This window comes from Watersipora subatra, chromosome 2, assembly GCF_963576615.1.
Source record: "Watersipora subatra chromosome 2, tzWatSuba1.1, whole genome shotgun sequence".
NCBI lineage: Eukaryota > Metazoa > Bryozoa > Gymnolaemata > Cheilostomatida > Watersiporidae > Watersipora > Watersipora subatra.
This window is the reverse complement of record NC_088709.1, coordinates 588,533-616,421: the sequence shown is the minus strand read 5'-3', so window position 1 is coordinate 616,421 and position 27,889 is coordinate 588,533. Positions and strand designations below refer to the sequence as shown.

Genomic DNA, 27,889 nt, shown 5'->3' with positions numbered 1-27,889 from the left:
AGTCAGCATACATATATAACTACAAGTATTTATATTTACTTTGTTAGCTTTGTAATTTGAGACTGATACAAACGTTACAAGACAAAGGAAAAATGATTTCCATGACAACAAAGTTAGAGGCCATAAAGAAATAGGAAGAAGGTGATCGTATTGTTAATATTGCCAAAGAATATAGTCGACACCAATTACCAATTGCAATTATTGTTACTAAAAACAAGAAATCTGTTAGAACAAACACGAGGAGCTTACGACTGACAACTCGAAGGAGTTGGAGGACATGCATGAAATCAGCATTCAAGAGAAGCAACCATTTAGAAGTGACGAGAAGCAACCATTTAGAAGTGACGAGAAGCAACCATTTAGAAGTGGCGAGGAAGTAGAAGGGACAGAAAAACCTACATCGGCAGAAAAATTTTAAATGTTTAGTTTACTGATACTTAAAAACAATACTGTACAATGTATGTATAATGTATATCATTAATTTATCTTCTTTGTTTGACGTGTTTTTCATGTTTTATTCATTTCATGTTTTACTTTATTTCCTGTTTTATTTCATTTTGATTTCATGTTATATTTTCTTGTTTAATCATGTCTTTGCAGGCGGGCCTGTTTTCTACTACGTAAATATAAATCATCGTATGTATGTAACTCATATATAACTAGCTACTCAAAATAGTTGACACATTCACATCACTTTCTAGAACTTGCTAAAGACCTGCCTCTAGGGTACAAATACGTAAAAACTTCTGTATGTATGGTTATATTGATTCTTGTGCACATTTCATACAAGACAAACTATTGGACAACCTTATCTGGATCCTCTTTGTAAGTGTTAGCTAGCAAGCAATTGTTTGCATTGTACTAGCATTTACACTGCACCCCAACAAGCACCATTCTCAATAAGTGATCAACTTCTACATTGCACCAAGTTACCTTGTTTTCTTAGAGCGCTCATTGCACCAATAGGAAAGCTACATGTCTTCCTGGCTATTTCTGTTTTTCATGACCAAAAGGTGTTGAGCTTTTTCTTTTAAAACCAGTTGAAAAAATTGGACAGGATTAGACAACTTCTTTTAGCCTGCTAAATAAATTCCATTTCATTACAGTATTAAACTTATTTTCAAGTGTACAGTAACATAATTAGCATTGATACATCTTTGCCGCCTCTTTGCTCTACTCTCTACATGTACCAGCTCAAGTCACGTTACTCCAAAGGTATGTACGTACTGCATAGTAAATTAAATTTATTTTTCTTTTTGATGGCCATTAAATGGTCAAGTGTGTGAGAGACCGCTTTCGATAACTGCATCGCACGGCCTTTCTTGTAGAATTAGGTTTTAACCAGACACGCTATAAATTACAGTGAAAGTGAAGACAGAAACTGATGAAGAATAAAATTTTTGAGATAAAAAGTTGAAATTCAGTAAAATAGTTAAAAAAACATACAAAAACTCAGTTTTATGTGTGAGTTTAGGAAATTAAACTTATTTGAAGTGAATTCAAAGTTAATGTTATATATACGTCCTTAAGGTAACAACTTTGTATCGTACCTACTGCATTTGATACACACATGTTGCATTTTATTGCAGATCATAACCGTTAAAATACACTGAATACAATACAGTTATTATATATAACTATAGTTACTAAAGTTAACATACTAATTTGTTACTAATTTTCAATGTGTACTCATTTTTATAAAACCTTGACGATTTTTATCAGGGGATGTTTGCACTGTATAATTATAATGGTCTCTATACCCCTACATACGAATTTTCACTATGTGATGCCAACCTTGGAACGGATCAACATAGTATCCCGAGGGTGCACTGTACGTAGCATACCCCTACATACGTACACCATTACTGTAATATGCTATGAAAGCTTGGGATCTATCCAGGGTGAATCACATAAATATGCTTGAAAGAATTCAGCCACAGGCTATCAGGTTGAGTGAAAATACAAAGGGGAGAGATTTCTCATTAACGGTTGCAAGAGAAGGGTTAAATCTAGATTTGCTAAAAACAGGAGAATTAGTGCCTGTAGAAACATGATTCTCAAAATTCTTAAACAGTATAATAAGTTCCAAATTCTAAATAATTCATATGACAAAGTTATCGAGGCCGTTACTAATATACAAACAAGATCTGGTACAAAAAGCCATTACATGTAACACTGAACATTACCTGTTCATTTTCTTACCACGCACCACGAAAAAGCTTAAAATAAATTATTACTATCCTATGAACTATTGCTTACTGTTTTTTCATGATGTTTATGTTCCTACTAGACTGAACTAAGGTGGAACATGTTTTATTGTAAAAAAAATGTTTCCCCTATTCGGAGGCAGTGAGGCACAGAAGACATTTTAGAAGAAAGGAAATTAAGGACCATCAAGGAGATCCTACCCTTTCTTATCAGAAGAAGTTTCAAGAACAAACGAAGGAGAAACCATTCACTTTCGTTATAATTAACTGCATAAAATCTAAGGAAATTATGTGGCAGGATCCAGAAGGTTACTACTGAGAGCTTTTGTCAGAGTGCCTACATTTCTCTTCGATACTGTACCTTTTTAGGTCGGGTCATCTTTTCTCAAATGAAAAAAACTATGCATGCTTAGGGAATACATTTCGACCGTATCAGACAAATATTTACAAACTGTTAACGATGCTGTGAAAGTCGCAGTGAAATTGATTGCTTATAAGCAGCTGTGTCGACCTGTTCTTGAATACGCAGCCGAGGTCTGGGACCCTCATACAGCCACGCATTCCGACATGCTGGAACGCATACAAAATAAAGCTGTGAGGTTCATTAAAAATATTAAAGGCAGAGAGGTGTCCGTCTCAGAAGAAAAATTCATGTGTGGCTTAAAACAGTCCAAAAGTCCTTAAAACACAGAAGACAGCAACAGAGATTGTCTTTGTACATTAATATTGTATCAAACAAAGATACGTTTCCATCCATCCATCCATGACACACTGAACGAAATGAACGCATCTACTCACTACATGACCACACGTTCTAACAATCTAAACGCCCTCTCCTGTGACTCTGGTCAGTTTTTGCAGGGATTCATCCTCAGGACATCTCGGGAGATCCGCACTGGGGAGATTGTAGCGGACTAACAAAAAAAAGACCTAGCGATCGGAGGCTCCCTTTCTTGCTTCTCATGAGGCTCTAGGGACTAAACATCATCCAGATCCAGAGATGCTCTCCCTCTGTCCACTGATAGGGTATGCTACTGAACTGATGAAATTGTACAGCATTACAATAAAATATCACTTCGCAACTTAGTACATTAAAATAATCTCTTACTTCACTCCAACTTGTCTCCAGAATGAACTCATGATTTATGATAAAGCTTGGATACGGTCGAAGTTATGAGTGTAAGTGAGCTTCGTATTTCACGATCGTCTTCGCCGGTGACTAGCGCACAGGCGTTACAGCAGGTTAAAACACAATGTTACCTACATATATATTTTTGTAAGTTGAACTTTATACATCTCGGACTTGCGGCTTACTTACTTAGCCTGTATTCTCAACAGTTTAATAAAATCACTGACTACAACGACTCTTAAAATAGTTCTATTTTTGTCTACTCCAATTAGTACGTTTCTTGCCGTTCTCGATTCTCCGGTACGAATTCTGTCAATGCAGCATTTTATCGTCTGTGATTTACTTACCAAAGTTGGGGCAGTTGGTCTTAATAAATTAGATCAATGAATAATCGTAATGCTATTTGTTTTGGTCTAGTTATATCGAGAGCTTATAAATCCCATATTCGGGTAAAAAGGCCATTTTTAAAATAAATATTTATACAGTTATAGTAAGCTGCGCAAATTATGCAGTTCTAGGTAAAAAGCTATGAGAGTAAGATCATGTGTTTGCACTCACTACTAACGAAGTGCCATCTGCAACCAATCTAGTCTCATGATCAAGAATGTTTTTTGCAGTTGATCAAATCTGTCAATAAAGCAAGCATGACTGTCATCCTACAAAAGCCTCAAGGTCAGGCAGCCATTTGGGTATTTTGCGTCTCAACACCAAGAGATCCATTTCTAAAAACACTTTCTCCTCATTAATGCTCTGCCTACCTTTAATCGCTGCTATGAATAAGACTTAGCCTTTCTCTGGAAACAATCCAGCCACTCTATATGGTGTACCAAATGGGGCTCCTAGACCTCACTCATGTATTTCAGTAGTAGTTTACACAGAGTGAGGTATACAACCCTGACCCCTTACCCTCATCAGAGGATTAAACCGAACGTTTGTCATCCTTCCCAATCTCTTACTAGCCTTACATGTTATTGTATCTATATGTATACCCCAACTAAAATCATCTGAAATGAAAACTTGCAAGTATTTGAAATCATTTGGCATTGTTAGTTGTTTGCCAAATAGGTGATATGTGATACTTAGACTGCCACTGATCTTTCTGGCAAGGCGGGCAAATTGGCACTTATTAGTATTTAAATTCATTTTTCAATTAGTGACTCACTGATCTAGCAGATATGTCTTGAAATTTTACAAAATTTGCAGGGGTATTGACAAGGCAAAAAAGCAAGCGTTCACCGCGAAGACCTTAATTGAGAACGGTTTGAAGTTTTCTGTAGTGTCATTATTATAAACTAAAAACAAGGAGGAACTGAGCAGTTTACAGGCTTGACACTATGGTAAATGGAATTTTCATGTAGTACGAAGTTTTTTAGTGAGTACGAAGCAAAACTTCACATAAATTCTCTACATTATCTGGAATTTTAGGAGTGTCTACTGCGTAACTACATTTCTGTGAGTTAAAAAATTTCAAGACTGGTAGAAATTTTTATTTAAAATAAAGTTTTTATACAATATACTGTTTACTACATGCTTGCCTTACACTAATAAGTAAGTTGATGTGTTTTTGAGGTATTGTCACTTGTTAATTTCTTGGTAAATAATGATACAGTGCACCCTCGAGATACGATGTTAATTCGTTCCAGAGTTGGCATCGTATGGTGAAAAATTCGTATATCGGGGTATAAAGACCATTGTAATTATACAATGCAAACACCCCCTGGTAAAATCGTCAATTTTGTTTATAAAAATGTGTACATATTGATAATTAGCAGCAAAATAGTATGTTAACTTTAGTAATTATAGTTACCTACAGTAACTGTATTGTATTTAGTGTATTTTAATGGTTATGATCTGCAATAAAACGCAAAATTATGTGTGTACCAAATGTAGTAGGCCTACGTACGGTAAGTTCTTGCCTTCAAAAGGTACACATAACATAAACTTTGAATTCACTTCAAGTAAGTTTAGCTTGCTAAGCCTACGCTTAAAACTAAGTTTTAGTATGTATTTTGAACTATTGTACTGAATTTCAACTTTTTATTACGAAATTTTATCCTCCAGCAGTTCCTATCTTCACTTTCACTATAAACTTTAGCCTATCTGGTTGAAATCTTTTTCGACCTAAATCAATAAGGCCGAGCGATGCAGTTATAGAAAGCAGCCTCTCGCACACTTGACCATTTAATGGCTACCGAAAAGAAAAATAAAATTATATTTTCTATACTGGACGTACATACCTTTGGAGTAACGTAGCTGGTACATGGAGCAGGTAAAGCAGAGAGGAGGCAAAAACGTATCAATGCTAATTATGGTGCTGTACACTTGAAAATAAATTTAAAACGTAATGAATTGGAATTTTTAGCACACTAAAAGAAGGTGTCCATTCCTGTCCAATTTTTCTACGAAAAAATTGATGGTGCAATGCAGAAAATTGCTAGCTAGCGCTTGTAAAAGGATCCAGAGAATGTGGTACAGTAGTTTGTCTTGTATGCAATGTGCACAAGAATCAATGTAACCATACATACAAAGTTTTTACGTATTTATACCCTATGGGGGGACAGGGCTTTAGCAAGTTTCAGAAAGTAATGTGGATGCGTCAACTATCTTGAGTAGCTAGTTATATGAGTTACATACATACGATGAATTGTATTCACGTAGAAAATAACAAGCCCATATACAAAGACATGGTTAAACAAGAAAATAAAACATAAAATCAAAAGGAAACAAATAAAATGAATAAAATATGAAAAACATGCCACACGAGAGATAAATAATATATATTATACATGCATTGTTTTAATGTACCAGTCCACATCAGTAAATTAAACACTTGAAACATTTCTGCGAATGTGGGATTTCTTGTATCTTCTACATCCTCGCCTTTACAAAATGGTTGCTCCTTTTGAATGCTGATCGCGTGCATGACCTAGCTCATTCAAATCTTCAGTCGTAAGCTCTTTCTTGTACTTGCTTTAATGGAGTTCTTGTTTTAATAATAATTGCAAATGCTGATTGTTTGCTATCATATTCCTTGACAATGTTAATACTACGGGTCCCTTCTTCTTATTTACGACATCCAACTTTGTTGACATAGAAATCATTTTTCCTTTGTTTTGTAACGTTTGTATCGGTCTCAGATTCCATAGATAACGAATTAAATGTAGATAGTTGTAGTTATATACGTATGCTGACTTGAAAGTTTATAGTAAAAGCTATAATAACGCTGCAAATATTTGCTCTCGCTTGTGTATTTTGCACGAAATTTTCCATGCGGACATGAGAGAAGTCGATCATCGTGTCTCTTCTAAACGTTCTAAGAACGTTTTCGGCAAACTATATTTCGGTGTCTTTTTTATTTCGACGCGTGTTATGAGCACACCGGCGGCCAAATTTTTCCTCGGGCGAAACTTTTTTCAAATTCGTATGGTGAAATAAAATTTGTTTAGCGAGGTGAAGATATCACAATATTTGACTTCGTAAGGTGAAAAAATCGTATATCAGGGTAATCGTATCTCGAGGGTGCACTGTATATATATTTGTATAGTACTGCATATAGTATTAGCGAATGTATAGTTAACAAACATTAAATAATTTAAAACACTAAATAATTTAGTTTTTAGCACTTTGAATATAAATATTATATTGTTTTTGAAATATGTATATTTTACTTTTATCATATCTAACAAGGATTTCATACTTATTTTCAATTTATGTACTACGTTATAATCATTATTTATTAAGTTGTAATTTATTATGTACAATTACGGTAAAACCTTTAATTGAATGAACCTATAATGACGGTCATTTAGAGACTTTGTTCAAATAGAGGCTGGCGATGTGCTTCTCAAGATACGATGTTGATTCGTTCCAGGGTTGGCATCGCATATTGAAAAAATCATATGTAGGGGTATAAAAACCGTTGTAATTATGCAATGTTAACTTTGCCTAGTAAAAATCGTCAAAATTTTATAAAAATGTTGTACATATTGAAAATTAGTAACAAAATAGTATGTTAACTTGAGTAACTATAGTTACCTACAGTAACTGTATTGTATTTAATGTATTTTGTGGTTACGATCTGCAATAAAATGCAAAATTATGTGTGTACCAAATGCAGTACATACGATAGGGAGTTTTTACCTTCAAGACGTACACATGTATAGCATAAACTTTGAATTCCCTTCGAATAGGTTTAGCTTACTAAAGACACACACTTAAAGCTAAGTTTTAATATGTATTTTTAATTATTTCCCTGAATTCAACTTTTTATCACTAAAATTTTATCACTTACCAGTTTTTGTTTTCGCTTTCACTATAACTTTTGGCATGTCTGGTTGAAAACCTTTTCCACCAAATTCGACAAAAGAGGCCAAACGATGCAGTTTTCGAAAGCGGCCTCTCGCACATTTGACCATTTAATGGCCATCGAAAAGAAAAAAGAAATTTTATTTACTATACAGTATGTACATACCTGGTACAGGTACGTATATACAGTTGGTACATGTAGCGAGTAGAGCAGAGAGGAGGCAAAGATGTATCAATGCTAATTATGTTTCTGTACACTTAAAAATACATTTAATACGAAATGAAATGGAATATTTTAGCAACCAAAGAGAAGTTGTCTAATCCTGTCCAAAATTAATTGCATTGCCGAATTGTCTGCATCGCCTAATGCAGACGTCTTGTCTTGTTTGTTCCTGTATGAAATGTGCACAAGAATCAATGTAACCATATATACAGTTGTTTGTACGTATTTGTACCCTAAAGGGCAGGGTTTTAGCAAGTTGTTGAAGGTAATGTGGATGCATCAACTATCTTGAGTAGCTAGTTATATATGAGTTACATACATGCAATGATTTGTATTTACATAGTGGAAAACAGGCCTGCCTGCAAAAACATGATTAAACAAGAAATAAAATGAAACATGAAATGAAATAAAATATGATTAAACATGAAATAAAGTAGAACATGAAATGAATAGAACATAAAAAACATGACACACTAGGAGGATAGATAATGATATTCATTATACATGCATTGTACACACATGCATGTATATACCGGGTATGTACCAGTCTACACCAGTAAATTAATCACTTAAAATTAAAACTTCTTTTAATTTTTTTTAATCTAATAGCACTTCTTCAGGTGCGCTTTCATCTCTAGCGTTTTGTTAGATTCACTGTTATCATCTGTGCTTTTCGACACTTCTCTTGAAAAAAATCTATCCAATGAAGTCTGTTTCTGACGACTCCTCAAAATCTCTCTAAATTAGCTAATGCACCTTTCATTAACCGTCCATAACACGGCCTGTGATAACCTTTTCTGGATGTTTATTTTTAATGAACCTAGTAAGGTTTTCATACTAACTTTTAGCTTCTTTGATTTCTGCTGATGTAGATTTTTAATAATAGTTGCAATTGTTGATTGGTTGCGACCATATTCCTTGGCAATTTTAACAATATGGGCGCCTTCTTCGAGTATTTATTTATGATCTCTAACTTTGTTGTCATATAAATCATTCCTTCTTCCTGTAACGTTTGTATCGGTCTCAGATTCCATGGCTAACAAATTAAATATAGATACTTGTATTTATATACGTAAACTGAATAAAAGTTTATAGTAAATGTGAGTGTAACGCTAAAAATGAATATTTGCTCTCGCTTACTTACTTTTTACAAAATTTCCCACATGGAATGCTGACCTAAAGAAAATCGGTCATCGTGTCTCTTACAAACGTTGTGAAAATATTTTCGGCGAACAGCGGTGTCTTTGTTATTTTGCCCACCGACTGCCAAATTTAAACTCGAGGGAAAATTTTTTTAAGATTGTATAGTAAAATAGAATTCGTACGAAATTTGTACGGTGAGGTGAAAAAATCGTCATGTTAACCTTCGTGAAGTGAAAAAGTCGTATATCCGGGTAATCGTATCCTTAGTATGCACTATATTATATAATTTATAAATTTAATGTAATAATATTAATAATAGCTATATTATTAAGTAATATAAATATTACAATACTGCTTTGAAATATCACCTCCTAGACTCAGATTACAACTGCTACTAGTAAATATTTATTGTTCATATTCTATAAAATATTTATTATTAGTGTTTCAAATGTTAGTTATCAAGTCGCAAGCAGAGTTACTAATTTTTAGATAAGAAGACAAGGTTTAAAATATCGATAGATTCATTGACTGCAACTGTTTATTAGTGCAATATTATTTGAATTAGATCTCTTTTCTTTTAATAAGGAATAAGATGTTAATTTCTATACATCAAATAGCAATAACTTTGTTTAGGAGTTGTCTCCTTTGTATCTAAGTCTTAGTGATTAGGATCAAGTATACAAAGCACCAAAACAGTCTACTATAGTGCTGCAAGTCATTAAACATACAGTGTCACATCAGGCTGTGTGTCACATCATGCTGTGTGTCACATCATGCTGTGTGTCACAACATGCTGTGTGTCACATCATGCTGTGTGTCGCATCATGCTGTGTGTCACATCATGCTGTGTGTCACATCATGCTGTGCTACCAAGTCCATTAGTGTCTTATGGCTATTATGTTGTCCTTTTGTTGCATTCGTTTGCATTCCAATGAGATGTCACAAAATTGTCAATATATCATTCGCCAATAAGCCAATTTAAAAATCTTTTAAAATCTTGGTTAACTAAAATGTTATAATATGACATGCTAAAATTTGAGAGAATTTAAAAAACTTTAAAAAGTTCACTAAATTTTTCGCAAGATTTTCGTAGTAAAAACCCAGTAGTAGACTTTAAAAACTAAATAGAAGACCTATATTACTTAGCGATTTTGCTTGCGAACATTTGATTGTAAGCTGGTACTTGCCTGGATGATAGCTTCAATATTTACACAGCAAACATAGAGTATCCTAGTTAAAAACACAAAAGCAATGGCGAGAAGCTGTCGCCTCTAATCCTCTTTGCCCATTGACCAATGTCGACAAGAGTGAAGTTCAGTTATTAATTTTTTATCTCAATTATGAAACTGGCATACTGTCAATAGTAACTGTAAACGAGATATCGATTACAAAGTAGCAGGTTTTAGCATCAGAACCAGAAACTAGGTTTGTGGGTTATTTGATACCTCGCAGAAAACATAACAAATGCGCTCTAAAACTCAAGCCCGAAACATTTAGTCTCTTTTAGATGCTCCGACTGGGCAGAACACCAATGAGAGACCTTCTGTAATCATTTTACAGCCTTATCCATGAGAGACCTGCTGCAGTATTACTAGGCAGCTATACAATAACGATTTGACCACGGCTTGCTGAATGACCTTAGTATAGCCTATCATAGACTTATCTGTAACCTTTAATGACCACAATGACATGAGGCCAACTGATGCTATAGAAGACCCATTTTAGAACATTGTTTGATATGCTCACAACTTGTAGCCTTTGGAGGTACTATTCGGGTACTTCAGTTTAATACTGTTTTTTCTCCCATTTTAGGGATGGCAGGTTCAACTCTTAACAAAGGCTGGCAAATAGCCGGAGGAGCTATTGTATGCATTTCAGGAGCTTATCAGATATTTCCAGCCCTCCTTCCACAGTTCACTCGTCGTTGGCGCCAAAAAATCAACCCTGAAACCTTTTTGCCAGAAGAAGTAGATGAACACACCCTCAGTCTGATTGAAGATGTATGTGTTATTTAGCTCTCAAAAGTGTAATAATATGGGCCAGTTGGCTAGTGCAGTTTGGTTCTGGTAGGATTGTCTCACATCGCTTTTAAGAAACAAGGTATCGGGCACTGTAATCATACACAAAGTACCTGCATTTGCATATATCAGGAAGCTAATACTATTTCAGAATAGGAATCAGCCAATTGGAGAAAAAAATTGTTGAAATACAGTAGTGAAGCTTTAGTTTTGTACGAAATGGTCTGATACAACAAACTACACATCAGATTGTCATGTGATCTCAAAATAAAGTTGTAGCTATGCAAATTGCATGTAGACCTGTTGTATTAGTATTGTATTATATATGTATCCTAATGTTATAAATAACAACAAGATATAGTGGTATATAACAACTTGATACGATTATAACAACATGGTATGAAGTTATGCATAATAATGTAATATTATGTTATATGTACCAACATGATATGATGTCATAGGACTGTCTAACAAGCTCTCCGTCTCTAATCATCAGCTATAAGTGCATCCTGATTGTTTTGCTAAAAATAATTTTAGGATTTATGTTCCTAGTGAAACCTGGTTTACTAACCTAAGTGTACACATGTTAGAAAATAATTGCTGTCAAGTACTTTCAAGGTAAATACTATCAACTAGTAGTATAAAAGGAAGTGTAGTTAGCGAGTGATGGGGAGGAAGTGATCATCAAAGATGGCGGGGTGAGCTCTTGAGAGTTTGTCAGCGTGTTGTGGAGAGTGGAATTCTGTGAACAGGCGGTGGCAAAAGGAATGGTATTACTATGTGTTGGAGAGAGAAGTATTGTTAACAACAGGTAGGGAGAGGAGTGTCGGGTTGGTAGCTGAGTATGAAGGAATTTAACTTGGTGTTATGAAATTCATGATACTACATAAGGGCGTTTAGTTGGCTAAATTCCTGTACCCCGTGGAGTAAAAGGGATTTTGTTTGACCTATCTGTAGATTACCTCCTGTTTGATTAGGCATACATGCGTGTGCCTCACTAAACCTGTACTAATGTGTTCCATGAAAATGATCTTCTTTCATCATTGTGGTTATTATCTCTTATATAACCTTTTTGTCACAGATGGCTGTTTATCTCTCCGGCTAGCTCTTGATGAGTATTTGTCTTGCACCAATGCTAGCTGCTTTTGGCAGGTGCTCACAAAGCTGAACATGCCGGCTAGCAAGGAGGAGTCACTAGACGTGTATGTCACTAGCTCTGACTCTCCGGAGTACAGCGGGGGTTTCAGTCAGAGGTCTTCCTGCCTCATGGGTCTCCCTTTCTATTTTGGCTGGCATGATGAAAGTGACTTTGAGAAGGGAAAGTCAAGACTCGCGATAAGAAACTTCCCATGGGACAGTGCGGAATCGGAAACTGTTAAATCTTCAATTTTGCTGAGTGACGACGAAAAAAGGTTTGTGATAGCGAGACAGTTGGGCTACCTTGACACTCAGCATGTCTGGACCAAGTTTGGCCTGAGAACTTTGTGTCTAGTCGGAGGTTTTCTGGTTGGGCACTACAGTAGTCATAAGCTCGGTTTTCTGGAAGGGAGCATCGGCAGAGGGCGAGCTGTTAGTGGCCCGCGTCCAGCAGTCTTTGCTAGTGTACTATACAGTTTTAGCTTACTATATGCTTTTGGTATATCTGTGTTACTAACAGATGCCTACAATGGCATTGTTGATACATCGGCAGACAGGTATGCAGCGACAATCAGTCCGGAATATTGTCATGCCGGCTGCAGCTATTACGACAAAATTCTATCCACTAACATCGCACTTAGAAATCTTCTTCCTGAGGGACCTAAACATTTCACAGCATTTGGCAATGAGATGCCTGGGGCAATACGAGTGAAAACGAAACCTCTGGTATCGCGAAGGGATCACTTAAGAACCCTCAATGATCAACAGGCTGTGGATGTCCAAGTTCATTCACTTCTTCCAAGTGCCGCAGCTCCAACTTCTAAAGTCTAAAACTGTTATTTTTAATACTTCTGAATTTCGTGTGTTTTGTATTCCAACAATGTTAATAAAACTGGCCAAATAACCCGTAGTCCATATAAAGTCAGACAGCCAATTCTCTAACACGATAGGATCCTCCAAGCATTACTATCAAATAGTTGTCACTCTGTCACCAAGAAATGCCTGATTACATGCTAAACAACTCATGTTTCTACACACCAGTTGATTTATGGAACTAATGGAGCAACTTGAGAAAATAATTTCATGTCAGGTGTGCATGCCAGGTGTGCATGTCAGGAAAGACTAAGTCAGCTGTATTGGGCTATTCAACCATAAAAAGATTAATGAATCGCGACTAAGCTGTAATGTTATGGAAGAAAAATAAAATATTTTGTCTCAGCAATAAAAATAATGAGTGCACATTTACCCTCCATGTTAAAAAATAGTACATATACACCGCTTATCAAAAGGACGTGAGTATGAAAGTTGGGCTTTCCATCATAATAGGTTGAATTAGAATATTAAAATCATGGCAATGGAAGCTATTAGCATAGTTAAGATTCCTTTTATCAATGCCTACAAATGCAGACACATGCAATGCTGCCATATAAAATGCTGCCATATAAAATGCTGCCATATAAAATGCTGCCATATAAAATGCTGCCATATAAACCTCTACATAAATCTATAAAAACTTTGTAAAATCTGTGATAGACTAGAAAAGAGAGAAATACATGAGAAGTGCTCCAAGCAGGGCATGCCAATACACTCCAAAATGTAGAGTTGTAGAGTGACAAGGAATATCTGGGGCTGTCATATCATTTACCATGGTTGGTGAGGGAGATTCTGGAGGACATGAAGTTATCTCCTCCTACATAAAGGTAACACAAGTCAATATGTTTCACCAGTTAAACGTGAAATGGTTCAAATGAATGTCGCACACTGCATGTGATAAGTCTGCTATTTATATAAATGTACAAATGGCATATGTATACATATGCATATTTTAATAAGATTTCACGGCACAGCATATTTTTGTAAGATTTTATGACGAAGCATATTTTTGTCATGAATAAAACATGCCATATCACAATAAAATTTTGCGATATGGCATCTAGTAAGATTTCATGACAAAGTGTGTTATCATAATATTTTGTGATATGGCATATTTAAGAAAGATTTCATGACCCAGCATATTTTCATGACTGATATGGCATATTTTAGTAAGGTTTCACGACCACACATAGTTTCATGAGATTTTGTGATATGGCATACTTTATACACAAATACTACATACACTGTACTTGTATGCATATACAAGTATGTATATATACAGATACAGGCAGCTATATATCTCAAAGTTTGTCATCTGTATGTAGTTGTGTATGTCCAGCTATAGCTCCCAGGGTTGATACTCTCCCCCAAAAGAGTATACTCTCGCCCATTAAGCTCAGCCCAAAATCACATTTTGGGGAGGGTTTTCAGATGATGGGACACTGTCAGTGAATTTGCTACTTTGGGGGGTTTCCCCAGCCACACCAGTGAAAGGGCCCTTGTTACTTATGATACATATGCCATTGGCCTAGCGGAAATTATTTTTATAACTGAATCATATTGGATGTTTAGCGGGGCGTGGAACCTGGGCACCCCCTAGGGAACTCCCAGTGATTAGAAGGTGAATTTCAAATTGACCAACCAGGTGATTGGGATACAATATCCAAATCTGGGCCTAACCAGGTGGGTGTTTCTTTCAGAATATCAACCCTGGGCTATAGCTATTGAAATCTTGGAATTAAAATTTCACATTCTGCTGGGCTTGAACTCACGAAGACTGCAGCCACAGCTTTGCAATCCGATTCTCTAACCACAAGACTACAGAAGCTCTTACGATTCATGGCTCTTACTACATACTATATACACCCTTTATCTGATTTCAGACCCAAAACGGCGTATTAATATAAACTCTATGAGCTCTTTTAACTCTATAAAACATGTTTTTTTGTGAACTTCTATTTACGGTTTTTCGTAATGATCAATTGCTAAATCGTGGTCAAGGCCAATTCTTTCCACGCAGACAATTGTATTATCGAGTAGAAATAGCCTCTACATTCTCTCTCTGTTCGGTCAGACAAAGACAGTCCGATATCTCATTTTTACATTCGTACCAGTATTGAGAGGTACCAGTATTGTCGTATTCAATTTCTGATGGATAGCTTCTGCTGGAACAGTAACCTTTTTGTGTATATACAGACATTTCTATACAAGAATTGTCATTATTAATTCAAAATATTTCGGATTTTTTTTCTCAGTTTTTATTAATTGTATCATTACCGAATCATGTTTTAATGTAATCATAGCTAAACAGATTATATTTAGCCATTACTTGCTAATTATTTCACATTTACATTTAAACCCTTTTATAGTTGTTTTATTTTTCCTCTTAATTTATTTAAACTGCACAAAAGGCTTTTCTCTTGATATGAAGTTTGAAAGTTGGAACGGTAACTGTTGTCATATGTTGAATATAAACAAATTTTCATGGCAGACTTTTATTACGGCTTCAGCTAGTATACATATACATGTATTTACATACATAGTTACATACTACATAAAGTTACTTAGCGATGAAAAGAGAACCATCCCGAGTGTTATGACCCAAGATAAGATTTGTTAATGTGGTGTGACTCGTGGACTTATATGTTCCAAGATGCCACAACTCTTCATCTGCTGGTTGCCATTCAATTTAGAGGTCAAATTATTTCCTTTACTGATGCCAGCTGCGAAAGATTTAAACTAACTTATCAGTGTGAAGCATAAAATACGAAGAGGTATTATCGTCACTTTGTCTTCACGCCAAAGGCGTTCAAATGGAGGTCTCGTCCAAGTGATTCAGAAGATGGACGGTGTGTAGGGAGTGAAGGTGCTGTTAGAGATACAGAGCTAAGCCAATTCGAACAACATAAACTTATAAATTAAAACATTCCTGTCTGTAGATAGTATTTCGTTGACAGTGTATCTTTAATTATCACTTGCAGCCTCTAAGCACTCACTAGTTACAAACATCTTGCCCCAGACTTGATGTAATCTTATCAATGAATACTCGCTAGTGAAAAACTGCATACATAACATAACATGCTATCCACAGCCGTAGCAGTTTCAAATTCACTGCTTAAAAATCACTGATGGCTTCAGACAGGAAATTAGACTAATGTATTACCTGGCATATCTCAGTGCAGCTCGGGCAGATGAGCTCACCCTTATGATAGGAGACATTAGTGGTGACCATCACGGTGAGTAGCTGACCTTCGTAATAGCACCTATATGACCTTGAAGCGACATGGATGGTTAGACCAGTGTCCTCACTGCAGGTGTACTGTAAGGCATAAACATATGAGTTAAGATCTACACATATTGCACATAGTCCAGTAAATCGTCAGTCGATGTAACTTTATGAAAGGTAATATAACCAGCTACAGTGTTCAAGGCTCGTATATTTTGGAAGAGGCAAATGAAGGTCTATTTCGGCAGGAAATCACGAGTAAAACTCTGAGATTATTAACAACAACTAACCCTGTAACAACCTGATCCATAGTTGCTGGACGTGAATGTGCTACTGCACCTTGACATGGTAAAAGGTGACTTCTGGTCAAAACACTTGCTGTCAGGTCCATAGTACTCAGCGGCAAAGTTACTGTCATCGCTGGGAGTGTTGGCTGACAGCTGGCAGTCACTCGTTCTCACAAACTCTCCTTCATTGTTCCAGTCAAACTCCTGATGAGATAAGATAATAGGCTGGCAACAACACTCAACACCCATGCAGTAAGCAGGTAGGAATTGACCTGCTATATTCTCAGCCATATCTTATAATAAGTGATAGACTCTACCTGTACTAATATCAATCTCATTCATTGACTCACTGACAGCCATATTGAACTATGGATTAGGTGCAGACCTTTACATATAATATACAAACTTTCAGGCCATTAGAAAGAAGAATTTTCTTCAAACAAGTAAACCAATGTAAACAAAGTTTGATCACAACATGCACAAAGCATTCAAGGTTGCAACCAGCTATTTCATGACATTTGCATAGCTACACACACTGCCGCCGTTTATGGCAGTTAGACAAGAAATTGGTTGTGCAGTGGTACCACCCATAAGTATAGAACCATCAGCCAGAAGTATCGAACCACCACCCAGAAGCATCGAATGACCACCCAGAAGTATCAAACGACCACCCAGGAGTATAGAACCGCCACACAGAAGTATAGAACGACCACCCAGAAATATAGGACGCCCAACCAAAAGTATAGAACGATCACCCAGAAGTATAGAACACCAAGCAGAACCAATAGCTGAACCTCTCATGATATTCTATCATCTCTTGCATCTCATTGGACAAATTCTAATAATATCACACCTTTAGTAACCTTGCTCACTTTCAAAAAGTAAAATATACTCAAGCTGTCAAGCACGTGCAGATTTCTATGCAAGGTCAAATTTCATGCATGTTGTCTACTGTTACAGTTATTAGCTTATCACTGCTTCGATACTCAACAACTATTCTAACAATAGACTGTGATCAGTTGAAGCATTTAGGAGCTCAAATTACCAGTTTGTATAAAATGCAATGCAAACATCCTCATGTTGCCTGAGATTGTGTGTCTTAAGCTGTAGCTGAACATGCATGGGCATTTCTGCCAGCTATTGACAGAGTAATGCTTCAAATAACCTGAACTTGGGAGTGTTATATATGAACCCTGTGATCTAGTTGTATAGAGTCACCGATCTTCAAACAGCGAAGCTACGGCTCATTATGTTAACAGATTGTTTCACATGAACTTTGTTGAATAGCACCTTCAGCATCACTGGGAGGTCAACTGGATGTAAAACCATAAAAATACTATTTTTACGGTTTTACATAAAAATAAAATTAATAAAATAGATTTTATGGTTTTACTATAAAAATATTATTATTTTGGTTTTACATCTTTATTTTATTTATGTATTTTTAAGTCAGCCTTAGTTTTTGATGAGCACATACACAAACATTTTATTTCTCTTACTGAGGCAAATACACACACTTACTATCTATTACTACCATCTAACAGTGTGAGCTCTTACAAAGGATCAGCTGATGTTATATATCACTATATTACTAGAGGGTGATTAGGAGCCAAGTCTCAACAAGCTGTCAATAGGGCTAGTAGTGTACACTAACAGCTCTATGAATGTACTAATCAGATATTGTATGTCCTAACTAACAGCTTTACCATTCAAGTACCTAATGCGCTGGTTGCCTCTACCACCAACTACTATTACTTATAATATTCCCATGTACTTTATTGCTGGTCATATAGGTTTGTATTGCTAGATTCCTGGTCTAATGGCTAGTTAGGAAACTTACACGTGCCAAATGCCGTAAAACCTCTATTTGAACATCAGATTTATTTGAATGCCACCTCTAATAGAACGCCACTATAGAGGAAGGGTTGAAAGAAACAATGCAACCCTTTAATTGAATGTCACCTCTATTTGACCGCCACTCTGATATTCTTTGATCTTTAAGAACCCATGATAGAAAGTGATCAGTAGAAAAGTGTCCACAAAATAGTACCCTAATAATGACTCGGTTACATCAATAACAATTAATTCTTTTGTTGTTGCAGTAGTGGTTGCCATGATTTTAGTGACGGTGCACCTGAGAAGGTTGATCCTCCAATCATCAGAACTACAATCTGATTCAAAGCTACTAAGGCCTAAATCTGGTCCATTGTTTTCAGATTCATCCACAATGTGGTTGATAATCTCACCTGAAGACTTGAAGTGTTTTGATGAAAATACTCTTCAAGAACACTGTCCAATGTAACAGCAGATATTGTTATGTCACACCGACGTCTTTTCTAACTCCAAAGCTTTATGGTGTTTTTATTTAAACTTTGAAAGCAATAATATCAAAATAATTATTAGCTACAAGTATATCCAGTTAATACTTTTTTACTCAAAGTAGTTCTTTGTTTAACGCGGTCTGATACTTGAGCGTATATAAGAGCGGTTTAGCAAAACTGCTGAGGCCTACATCATTAATGGCACTCCTCCTGAAGGAGAGTGTAAATATAGGTGACATTACCATCGCTTCGTCGGGTAAAATTTATTTTATCAAAACTGGACAAGCTAGTTGAAAAATACAGTGACCACCCTCTATTTGAACATCACCTCTGATGAGAGGCCATTAGAGAGGAAATGTTGAAAAATAGAGCAACATGGCATTCAAATAGAGTTTTTTTAGTAATTAAATGTTTGTAAATAAAACACACTTAAACAAGTTGCAAGCATGATATGGATTCCTTAAACAAGCTGCAAGCAATGATATGGACTCCTTAAACAAGCTGCAAGCAATGATATGGACCCCTTAAACAAGCTGCAAACAATGATATGGACCCCTTAAACAAGCTGCAAGCAATGATACGGACCCCTTAAACAAGCTGCAAGCAATGATATGGACCCCTTAAACAAGCTGCAAGCAATGATCTGGACCCCTTAAACAAGCTGCAAGCAATGATATGGACCCCTTACACAAGCTGCAAGCAATGATACGGACCCGTTAAACAAGCTGCAAGCAATGATATGGACCCCTTAAACAAGCTGCAAGCAATGATATGGACCCCTTAAACAAGCTGCAAGCAATGATATGGACCCCTTACACAAGCTGCAAGCAATGATACGGACCCCTTAAACAAGCTGCAAGCAATGATATGGACCCCTTACACAAGCTGCAAGCAATGATACGGACCCCTTAAACAAGCTGCAAGCAATGATATGGACCCCTTAAACAAGCTGAAAGCGATGATATGGACCCCTTAAACAAGCTGCAAGCAATGATATGGACCCCTTAAACAAGCTGCAAACAATGATATGGATCTCTTAAACAAGCTGCAAGCAATGATATGGACCCCTTAAACAAGCTGCAAGCAATGATATGGACCCCTTAAACAAGCTACAAGCAATGATATGGACCCCTTACACAAGCTGCAAGCAATGATACGGACCCCTTAAACAAGCTGCAAGCAATGATATGGACCCCTTAAACAAGCTGCAAGCAATGATATGGACCCCTTACACAAGCTGCAAGCAATGATACGGACCCCTTAAACAAGCTGCAAGCAATGATATGGACCCCTTAAACAAGCTGCAAGCAATGATATGGACCCCTTAAACAAGCTGCAAGCAATGATATGGACCCCTTACACAAGCTGCAAGCAATGATACGGACCCCTTAAACAAGCTGCAAGCAATGATATGGACCCCTTACACAAGCTGCAAGCAATGATACGGACCCCTTAAACAAGCTGCAAGCAATGATATGGACCCCTTAAACAAGCTGCAAGCAATGATATGGACCCCTTAAACAAGCTGCAAGCAATGATATGGACCCCTTACACAAGCTGCAAGCAATGATACGGACCCCTTAAACAAGCTGCAAGCAATGATATGGACCCCTTAAACAAGCTGAAAGCGATGATATGGACCCCTTACACAAGCTGCAAGCGATGATATGGACTCCTTAAACAAGCTGCAAGCAACGATATGGACCCCTTAAACAAGCTGCAAGCAATGATGGGGGTCCTCCCATGTTTTGTGACGATTCTGACGACCCGACGACAGGGATATTTAAAAAGTGACAGACGAGACGACCATTTACCAATGTAGGTGACGAGGATTGCGTAAATAGGATTACTAAAGGTACGGCTGCACGTAACGAATTTTTCGTTGGTTCGGAGTTCTGGCCGAAATCACGAAAAACGCAGAATTAATCGGTCAAAATTCACAGAATTATTTGAGCTGTGCATGCCCACCGAGTTCGTCGACGAAACGCTTTTAACAGATTAAACAAATTATTAGCGAGCACGATTCTAGCAGCTTTAGCAATTAGTATAGTCCAAGACATGTACCGTGACACACAATAAAAATACGGAAGCATTTCAACATAGAACACGATGTAACTGTCTAAGTCGCGCTATTATTAGTTAGCAAACGCGACTTTAGCAAATTTTAAGATATACGTAGTCCGAAAACATAATGCGACACACAAGAAAATTATTTAAGAAAGTTATCATAGTAAATACGATGCAACTGACTTGTTTGCGCTAGAGATGTCGACATTCTCTACCACAAAACTTTTGCTGCTAAAAAGGAAATATAATTAAAAAATAAACAAATTGTAGCTATAGCGTCCAAACAATAAATACATTCAATAACGCACTTTAAGCAATTGCATCGTGTGTACTATGTTGATTTGCACTTATACTTTTACTATTGTGTGTCATTATACGTCTCTTTGACTATACTAATTGCAAAAGCTGCTGAGATCGTGCTCGTTAGCACGATTCTAGCAGCGCAGAATAATTCTGTGTGTTTCAATCATTTCGTGATTTTGATTAGAACCAACAGAAATTTTGTTACGTGTTGCCGTACCGTTACTAACTTATTATTTGTTCATAAATCACCACGCTCAACCGAAACTTCACTAGTTTTGGTTTGAAGCATCTGGCCCAGCATTTATAGACTGCCAAATAATTAAAGCAATGAAATGCCACGACATTGACAGCAAATCCGTTTCCAAGTCTGTGACTGACAGTGATTATTAAAGGCAATCTCGGTCTATTTTCCGTACAAGAAATATAGCTCTAAAAACCTAAGACGGCTGTCACTCTTCGCGGAGTAATCAGCAACGCTCCCAAACATCACTAATATGTTTGTGAAGGTCGCTGGTTGAGCCATGCTTTTGGTTAGCAGAAGTTCAAACCTAGCGAGTTTCAGATTTTTAACGCAACCCAGTGCCACCGGTATAGATATTTGTATTAAAATAACGAATGTGAAGAAAGAGGTTGTTTTGGTTACCAATTTGAAAAAGGTGACAGTGATTTCAAAAGTGACGACAGTGATTTTAAAAGTGACGACAGTGATTTTAAAAGTGACTATTCTGACGACAGCTTTGTGTGGTAGGACCCCCAATGATATGGACCCCTTAAACAAGCTGCAAGCAATGATATGGACCCCTTAAACAAGCTGCAAGCAATGCTATGGACCCCTTAAACAAGCTGCAAGCAATGATATGGACCCCTTAAACAAGCTGCAAGCAATGGTATGGATCCCGTTACATAAACTCTCAGCTGTAGTACAGGTGAACAACAGCTGAGAGTTAAGTGTTTCACCTCGGTGCTTCCATGAACTATAAGAGAGGGGTGCTAGAATACCTACAAGGTGGCAGTACAGTAATGCAATAATATCCAAATGACAACCAAGGGAGGCATTTCTGTGGTAAAGCTTAGCAAAAATCAGAAAGCAGCTCATAGGTATATGTCCGCGCGGACTCTGCCAAAATTTAGCAGCATGGCATTGAGAAGGTTATGCACTGCAGAGGTCTTTTGTGGCTAACTATGGAGAACTATCAGAATGGCCTTAGACATATGTCTAACCTGGAGGTAGGGACAGTAGTCAGCAAGCTTGACAATGCCCCCTAACTTAGGATTCTCCCTAGAAACTTGGTATTCAGGCGCGAGTGAATCGTACTCCATAACATTGCATATGGTGACTCCAGTCCTTGAATTACTGCATTGTGTGGTCAGTTCATCTTCTTTTCGCAGGTCCAAACAGTATGGGTGGATAGGCTCCCATCTGTATATAGAGGCATATGTATATATATATATATATATATATATATAATATGGGTGGATAGGCTTCCCTCTGTATATAGAGGCACATATATATATAATATGGGTGGATAGGCTCCACTCTGTATATTGAGGCATATGTATATATATAGTATGGGTGGAAAGGCTCCCCTCTGTATATACAGGTATATGTATGTATATAGTGTGGGTGGAAAGGCTCCCCTCTGTATATACAGGTATGTGTAGGTATATAGTATGGGTGGATAGACACCCATCTGTATATAGAGATATATGTAGGTATATAGTATGGGTGGATATACTCCCTTAAGTACATAAAAGCACTAGCTGTGCTTCCCGGTGTTGCCCGGTTATTAAAAATCAGCATATAAACAATGAGAAGTAATGATAGTTGCCTGCCACTTGCTATTAGCCTGGTACGTTGACAATGAAAAATTTTAGTAAGCTTACTAATGAGAGCTATTCGTTTCACATTATACAATCACCCTGTGTAGTACGCGAAGCTGTTGGGTATTTGCTACCATATAGTGACATATAATGCGTGCCTAATGGGTACCGCGTTGAACTGGTTAACAGGAGGGTCTGAGACCACATTTTCTTCGGTACAGATTCTTTATTCCAAGATATTAATAGCTATAGCTGGAGTGCAAAGAATATTTCTCAAAGTCCACAGATGGACTTTCCACTCATGTACATACATATGCCTCTATATACAGAGGTACATAGAGGCATATGTATATACCGCAGTATGAATGGATAGACTTCCTCCTATATATAGAAGCGTATGTATATAATATGGGTGGACAGGCTTCTCTCTGCATATAGAGGCATATGTAAGTATATATTTTATTACCAATTTTTAATATGTACACCACTTATATATAAAATTTTGACCATTTTTAACAGGTCATGTTTGCATTATATAATTACTATGGTTTCTATAATCCTACATACAACTTTTTTCACCATACGATGCCAACAATAGAATGGATCAAAATCATATCATGAGGGCGCACTGTATATAGGTTAATGCACTGCATATAAAATAGTGGGTATACTCTCTGTGTATAGAGGTCCCCGGTAAACAGAAGTATATGTATATAATATGGGTGGATAAACACCCTTGGTGAACAGAGGCAGATGTATGTATATAATATGGGTGGATAAACACCCCCGGTGAACAGAGGTATATGTATGTATATAATATGGGTGGATAAACACCCCCGGTGAACAGAGGTATATGTATGTATATAATATGGGTGGATAAACACCCTCGGTGAACAGAGGCAGATGTATGTATATAATATGGGTGGATAAACACCCCGGTGAACAGAGGCAGATGTATGTATATAATATGGGTGGATAAACACCCCCGGTGAACAGAGGTATATGTATGTATATAATATGGGTGGATAAACACCCCCGGTGAACAGAGGTGTGTGTATATAATATGGGTGGATAAACACCCTTGGTGAACAGAGGCAGATGTATGTATGTAATATGGGTGGATAAACACCCCCGGTGAACAGAGGTATATGTATGTATATAATATGGGTGGATAAACACCCCCAGTGAACAGAGGTATATGTATGTATATAATATGGGTGGATAGACACCCTCGGTAAACAGAAGTATATGTACATGTATGTATATAATATGGGTGGATAAACACCCCCGGTGAACAGAGGCAGATGTATGTATATAATATGGGTGGATAAACACCCTCGGTAAACAGAAGTATATGTATGTATATAATATGGGTGGATAAACACCCCCGGTGAACAGAGGCAGATGTATGTATATAATATGGGTGGATAAACACCCCGGTGAACAGAGGCAGATGTATGTATATAATATGGGTGGATAGACACCCTCGGTAAACAGAAGTATATGTGTGTATATAATATGGGTGGATAGACACCCTCGGTAAACAGAAGTATATGTACATGTATGTATATAATATGGGTGGATAAACACCCACGGTGAACAGAGGCAGATGTATGTATATAATATGGGTGGATAAACACCCCCGGTGAACAGAGGCAGATGTATGTATATAATATGGGTGGATAGGCTTCTCCCTGTATATATATAAATCTCAGTGCTTGTCTTTTTGCAATTTATTCTTTTTATTAAACCCTGTGTCCAGTTACAGCAATTACCATCTTGCAATGAAAAATCCCCACGGCACTGGATTTGATCTCAGGACCTCCAGATCTAGAGACTTAACCAATAAGCTTCACGGAATACAATAGATTTATCGGGCAAATAGTCATTACATTGGTTAAAGGTTGACTTGCAACAAAATTCACATTACAGCGATTTGATATGAAAAGATTCACCATGTCTTACTCTGTTGTGTTGTAGGCACAAAATATGTGGAAATGTGATTACAAGCTTTTAAAAGCTCAAAAACGAACAGTTAATCGCAGCCACACGAGACCGCCGTAGTTTGGATTCTCTTTCCAAAACGGCTCAAATGTGACGTAGCTGCGTGAGATGGTTTCTGTTTACACTTTCATGCAACCTTATTCATCGAAATATTTTCACAAATAAACTTCACGCATTCAATAAAACCATGTCTATTGTTCTTACGCGTCTGTTTTATCGTCATCGTAATACTGTCACTTTTAGCTCTGATATCTTATAACTTACTGTAAAAATTCGTTTAATTTTTTAGTCTTAGCTTGAAGGAGTACATATCATTGTCCGATAATCACTATGTTTCCATGATGCGCAGTGCTTTGACGCAGCCCCTCCGAAGTCGAGGGGATTGTACGTTTACATGCTGCACAGTGGTTTTCAGCAAATTAGCCAGAGAAGAGAACTTGTATAAATCGGATCGCTGGATGGATACATGGATTCGATCATGGATACCGAATGTCAGAAACGGTCTTTTTATGCTTTTGTCATCATTATACTTTTATTTACAATACACATTCACAATGTCTTACAAACCTTAACACAATTTTTACAAATAATATATTTTAATAAATATTTATTTAAGTAATAGATTATTTAAATGTTACTTCAGGACTTGCCACCTATTTTTCGAAAAGTGTAGGTATCGATAACAAAGTCCAGGGAAGTAATCACTTCATCCTCGTAGGAGCAGACCATAATTAAATTTAAGTGAAAAAATATCGGAAGAATAGCAAAAACAAGATAAGCAGGATAACTTTTGTGCTAGTTTATGGCGCTCGAAGAATCTGTCTTCACGGCATCAGAGCTATGCGCAGCCACTGCGCAATTCCTGTTTCTTTGCTGCGAATGTATACTGGCTTCGCACTGATCAGTGCACAGTGATTTCATTGCGAAGACGCCGTTTCCATGTTTCGGAGAGAGCGCAACTCCGAAGTACTGCGCATCATGGAAACATAGTGATTCATGACGAGCCTGTTGGTCACTTGTGATAATCGAAAAGTGCTGCAGAAATTATTTGCGAAGTATTGGGTCACATGATCAGATTAGGACTTGCCGATTAGACCAAACCGAAACAAAACTGTAAAGTAGCGAGCATCTATATTTGATACAGGGTCTTCGGTAAAACCCAAAGTGCTTGTCATAAACTAGAGCTACGATAAAGTTTTATATTGAGCTTTTTATTGGCCTTTCAATTTACGTGAGAACATCACGTGACAAGACAATACATAAATTTCACGGCTACGTCAGAGAAATAAAGAGATTCCAATCTACGACGGCTTTTCGTTTTTGAGCTTTTAAGAGTTTGTAATCACATTTCCACATATTTGGCACCAACTACACAACAGAGTTAGACATGGTGAATCTTTTGATACCAAATAACTGTAATGTGAATTTTGTTGCAAGTCAACCTTTAAGATACTCGCGTTTAAAGCGCTTGCTCAGGTTAATATAACTACAATGTAGCACTGTTGACTGCTACCCTTAACTATTGTTAAGCTGGCCCAAAAGATTTTAGTAAAGATCTAGCTTTCCAGATAACTTCCTCAATTTCATTACGTAATTATTCTGTCACCTGTGCAACGCCGGGTATTCTCTAGAGAATTTATATAATATGAGTGTATGAAATATGGCCGGATAGCATAAACATCTTCTCAGTGTACTGAACAGTAGTTATGCAGGTGAAAAGTACAAGTAGACCAAACAAACCGAATACAGATTGCACAACAGTTGATGTACAGAAATGTATGCAGATGTGATGAGGCAGGTACAGGTGCGGATGAGATATATCAAAAGTGGATATACCACATATTTATATATCAAATGGACATCAAGTAGGGGTAGACATACTAGTATATAAATAGTAGGGGTAGACATACTAGTATATAAATAGTAGGGGTAGACATACTAGTATATAAATAGTAGGGGTAGACATACTAGTATATAAATAGTAGGGGTAGACATACTAGTATATAAATAGTAGGGGTAGACATACTAGTATATAAATAGTAGGGGTAGACATACTAGTATATAAATAGTAGGGGTAGACATACTAGTATATAAATAGTAGGGGTAGACATACTAGCATATAAATAGTAGGGGTAGACATACTAGTATATAAATAGTAGGGGTAGACATACTAGCATATAAATAGTAGGGGTAGACATACTAGTATATAAATAGTAGGGGTAGACATACTAGCATATAAATAGTAGGGGTAGACATACTAGTATATAAATAGTAGGGGTAGACATACTAGTATATAAATTGTAGGGGTAGATAGAAAGTACTTGCAAATAGAAAATAGAGTTGAAATAATAAAAATGTGAATATACCAGGGGTGGATCCAAAAAAGGCAGATGAATATCACATTGCATAAAATATATATAAGTAGAGGTGGATATAAAAACATTAACACCTACAGATTCTGCTTGCTAGATATCCATTCATAGCAGCTGCGGGTGGCAAAATCACATCCAAGATTTTCTCCCCATTCCAAGTGTTCGGCGAGGGAATAGTTTGCAATGTACCAGCTACCAAAAGACAATAAGCCTCGTTTAAAATGAAACCACCTGGTGAAATAAAGTTTGCAATGTACCAGCTACCAAAAGACAATAAGCCTGGTTTAAAACGAAACCACCTGGTGAAATAAAACGACAAATGTTGAAGGAAAGCAGAGCAATGGTTTAATTACAATAACGAAAAGCATGACACAAGCAATACAAGTGAGCACATGATATAAATACAGTCAGGATATGAGTACAGATATGATATAAGTACAGTGACTACAAATA

The 27,889-nt window shown here is 36.8% G+C and overlaps 2 protein-coding genes across 2 annotated transcripts in view; one reads left to right on the top strand and one right to left on the bottom strand.

Annotated features, from left to right (window-relative positions):
- Nucleotides 1–3,630: 3,630 nt before the first annotated feature.
- On the top strand, nt 3,631–13,248 carry LOC137386808 (transmembrane protein 177-like). The gene is made up of 3 exons (XM_068072956.1): nt 3,631–3,636; nt 10,820–11,007; nt 12,178–13,248. The coding sequence occupies exons 2-3, from the start codon at nt 10,822–10,824 to the stop codon at nt 12,991–12,993; spliced, it is 1,002 nt and encodes a 333-aa protein (XP_067929057.1). The 5' UTR covers nt 3,631–3,636; nt 10,820–10,821; the 3' UTR covers nt 12,994–13,248.
- Nucleotides 13,249–13,274: 26 nt separating this feature from the next.
- LOC137386807 (leishmanolysin-like peptidase) overlaps nt 13,275–27,889 on the bottom strand; it is a 52,727-nt gene continuing 38,112 nt past the window's right edge. The window contains exons 10-14 of the mRNA XM_068072955.1: nt 27,518–27,628; nt 22,461–22,659; nt 16,552–16,752; nt 16,199–16,354; nt 13,275–13,852 (exon numbers count right to left, since the gene is read on the bottom strand). Coding sequence (XP_067929056.1) covers nt 13,697–13,852; nt 16,199–16,354; nt 16,552–16,752; nt 22,461–22,659; nt 27,518–27,628 — 823 coding nt within the window. The 3' untranslated portion in view covers nt 13,275–13,696. The remainder of the gene's footprint in view (nt 13,853–16,198; nt 16,355–16,551; nt 16,753–22,460; nt 22,660–27,517; nt 27,629–27,889) is intronic.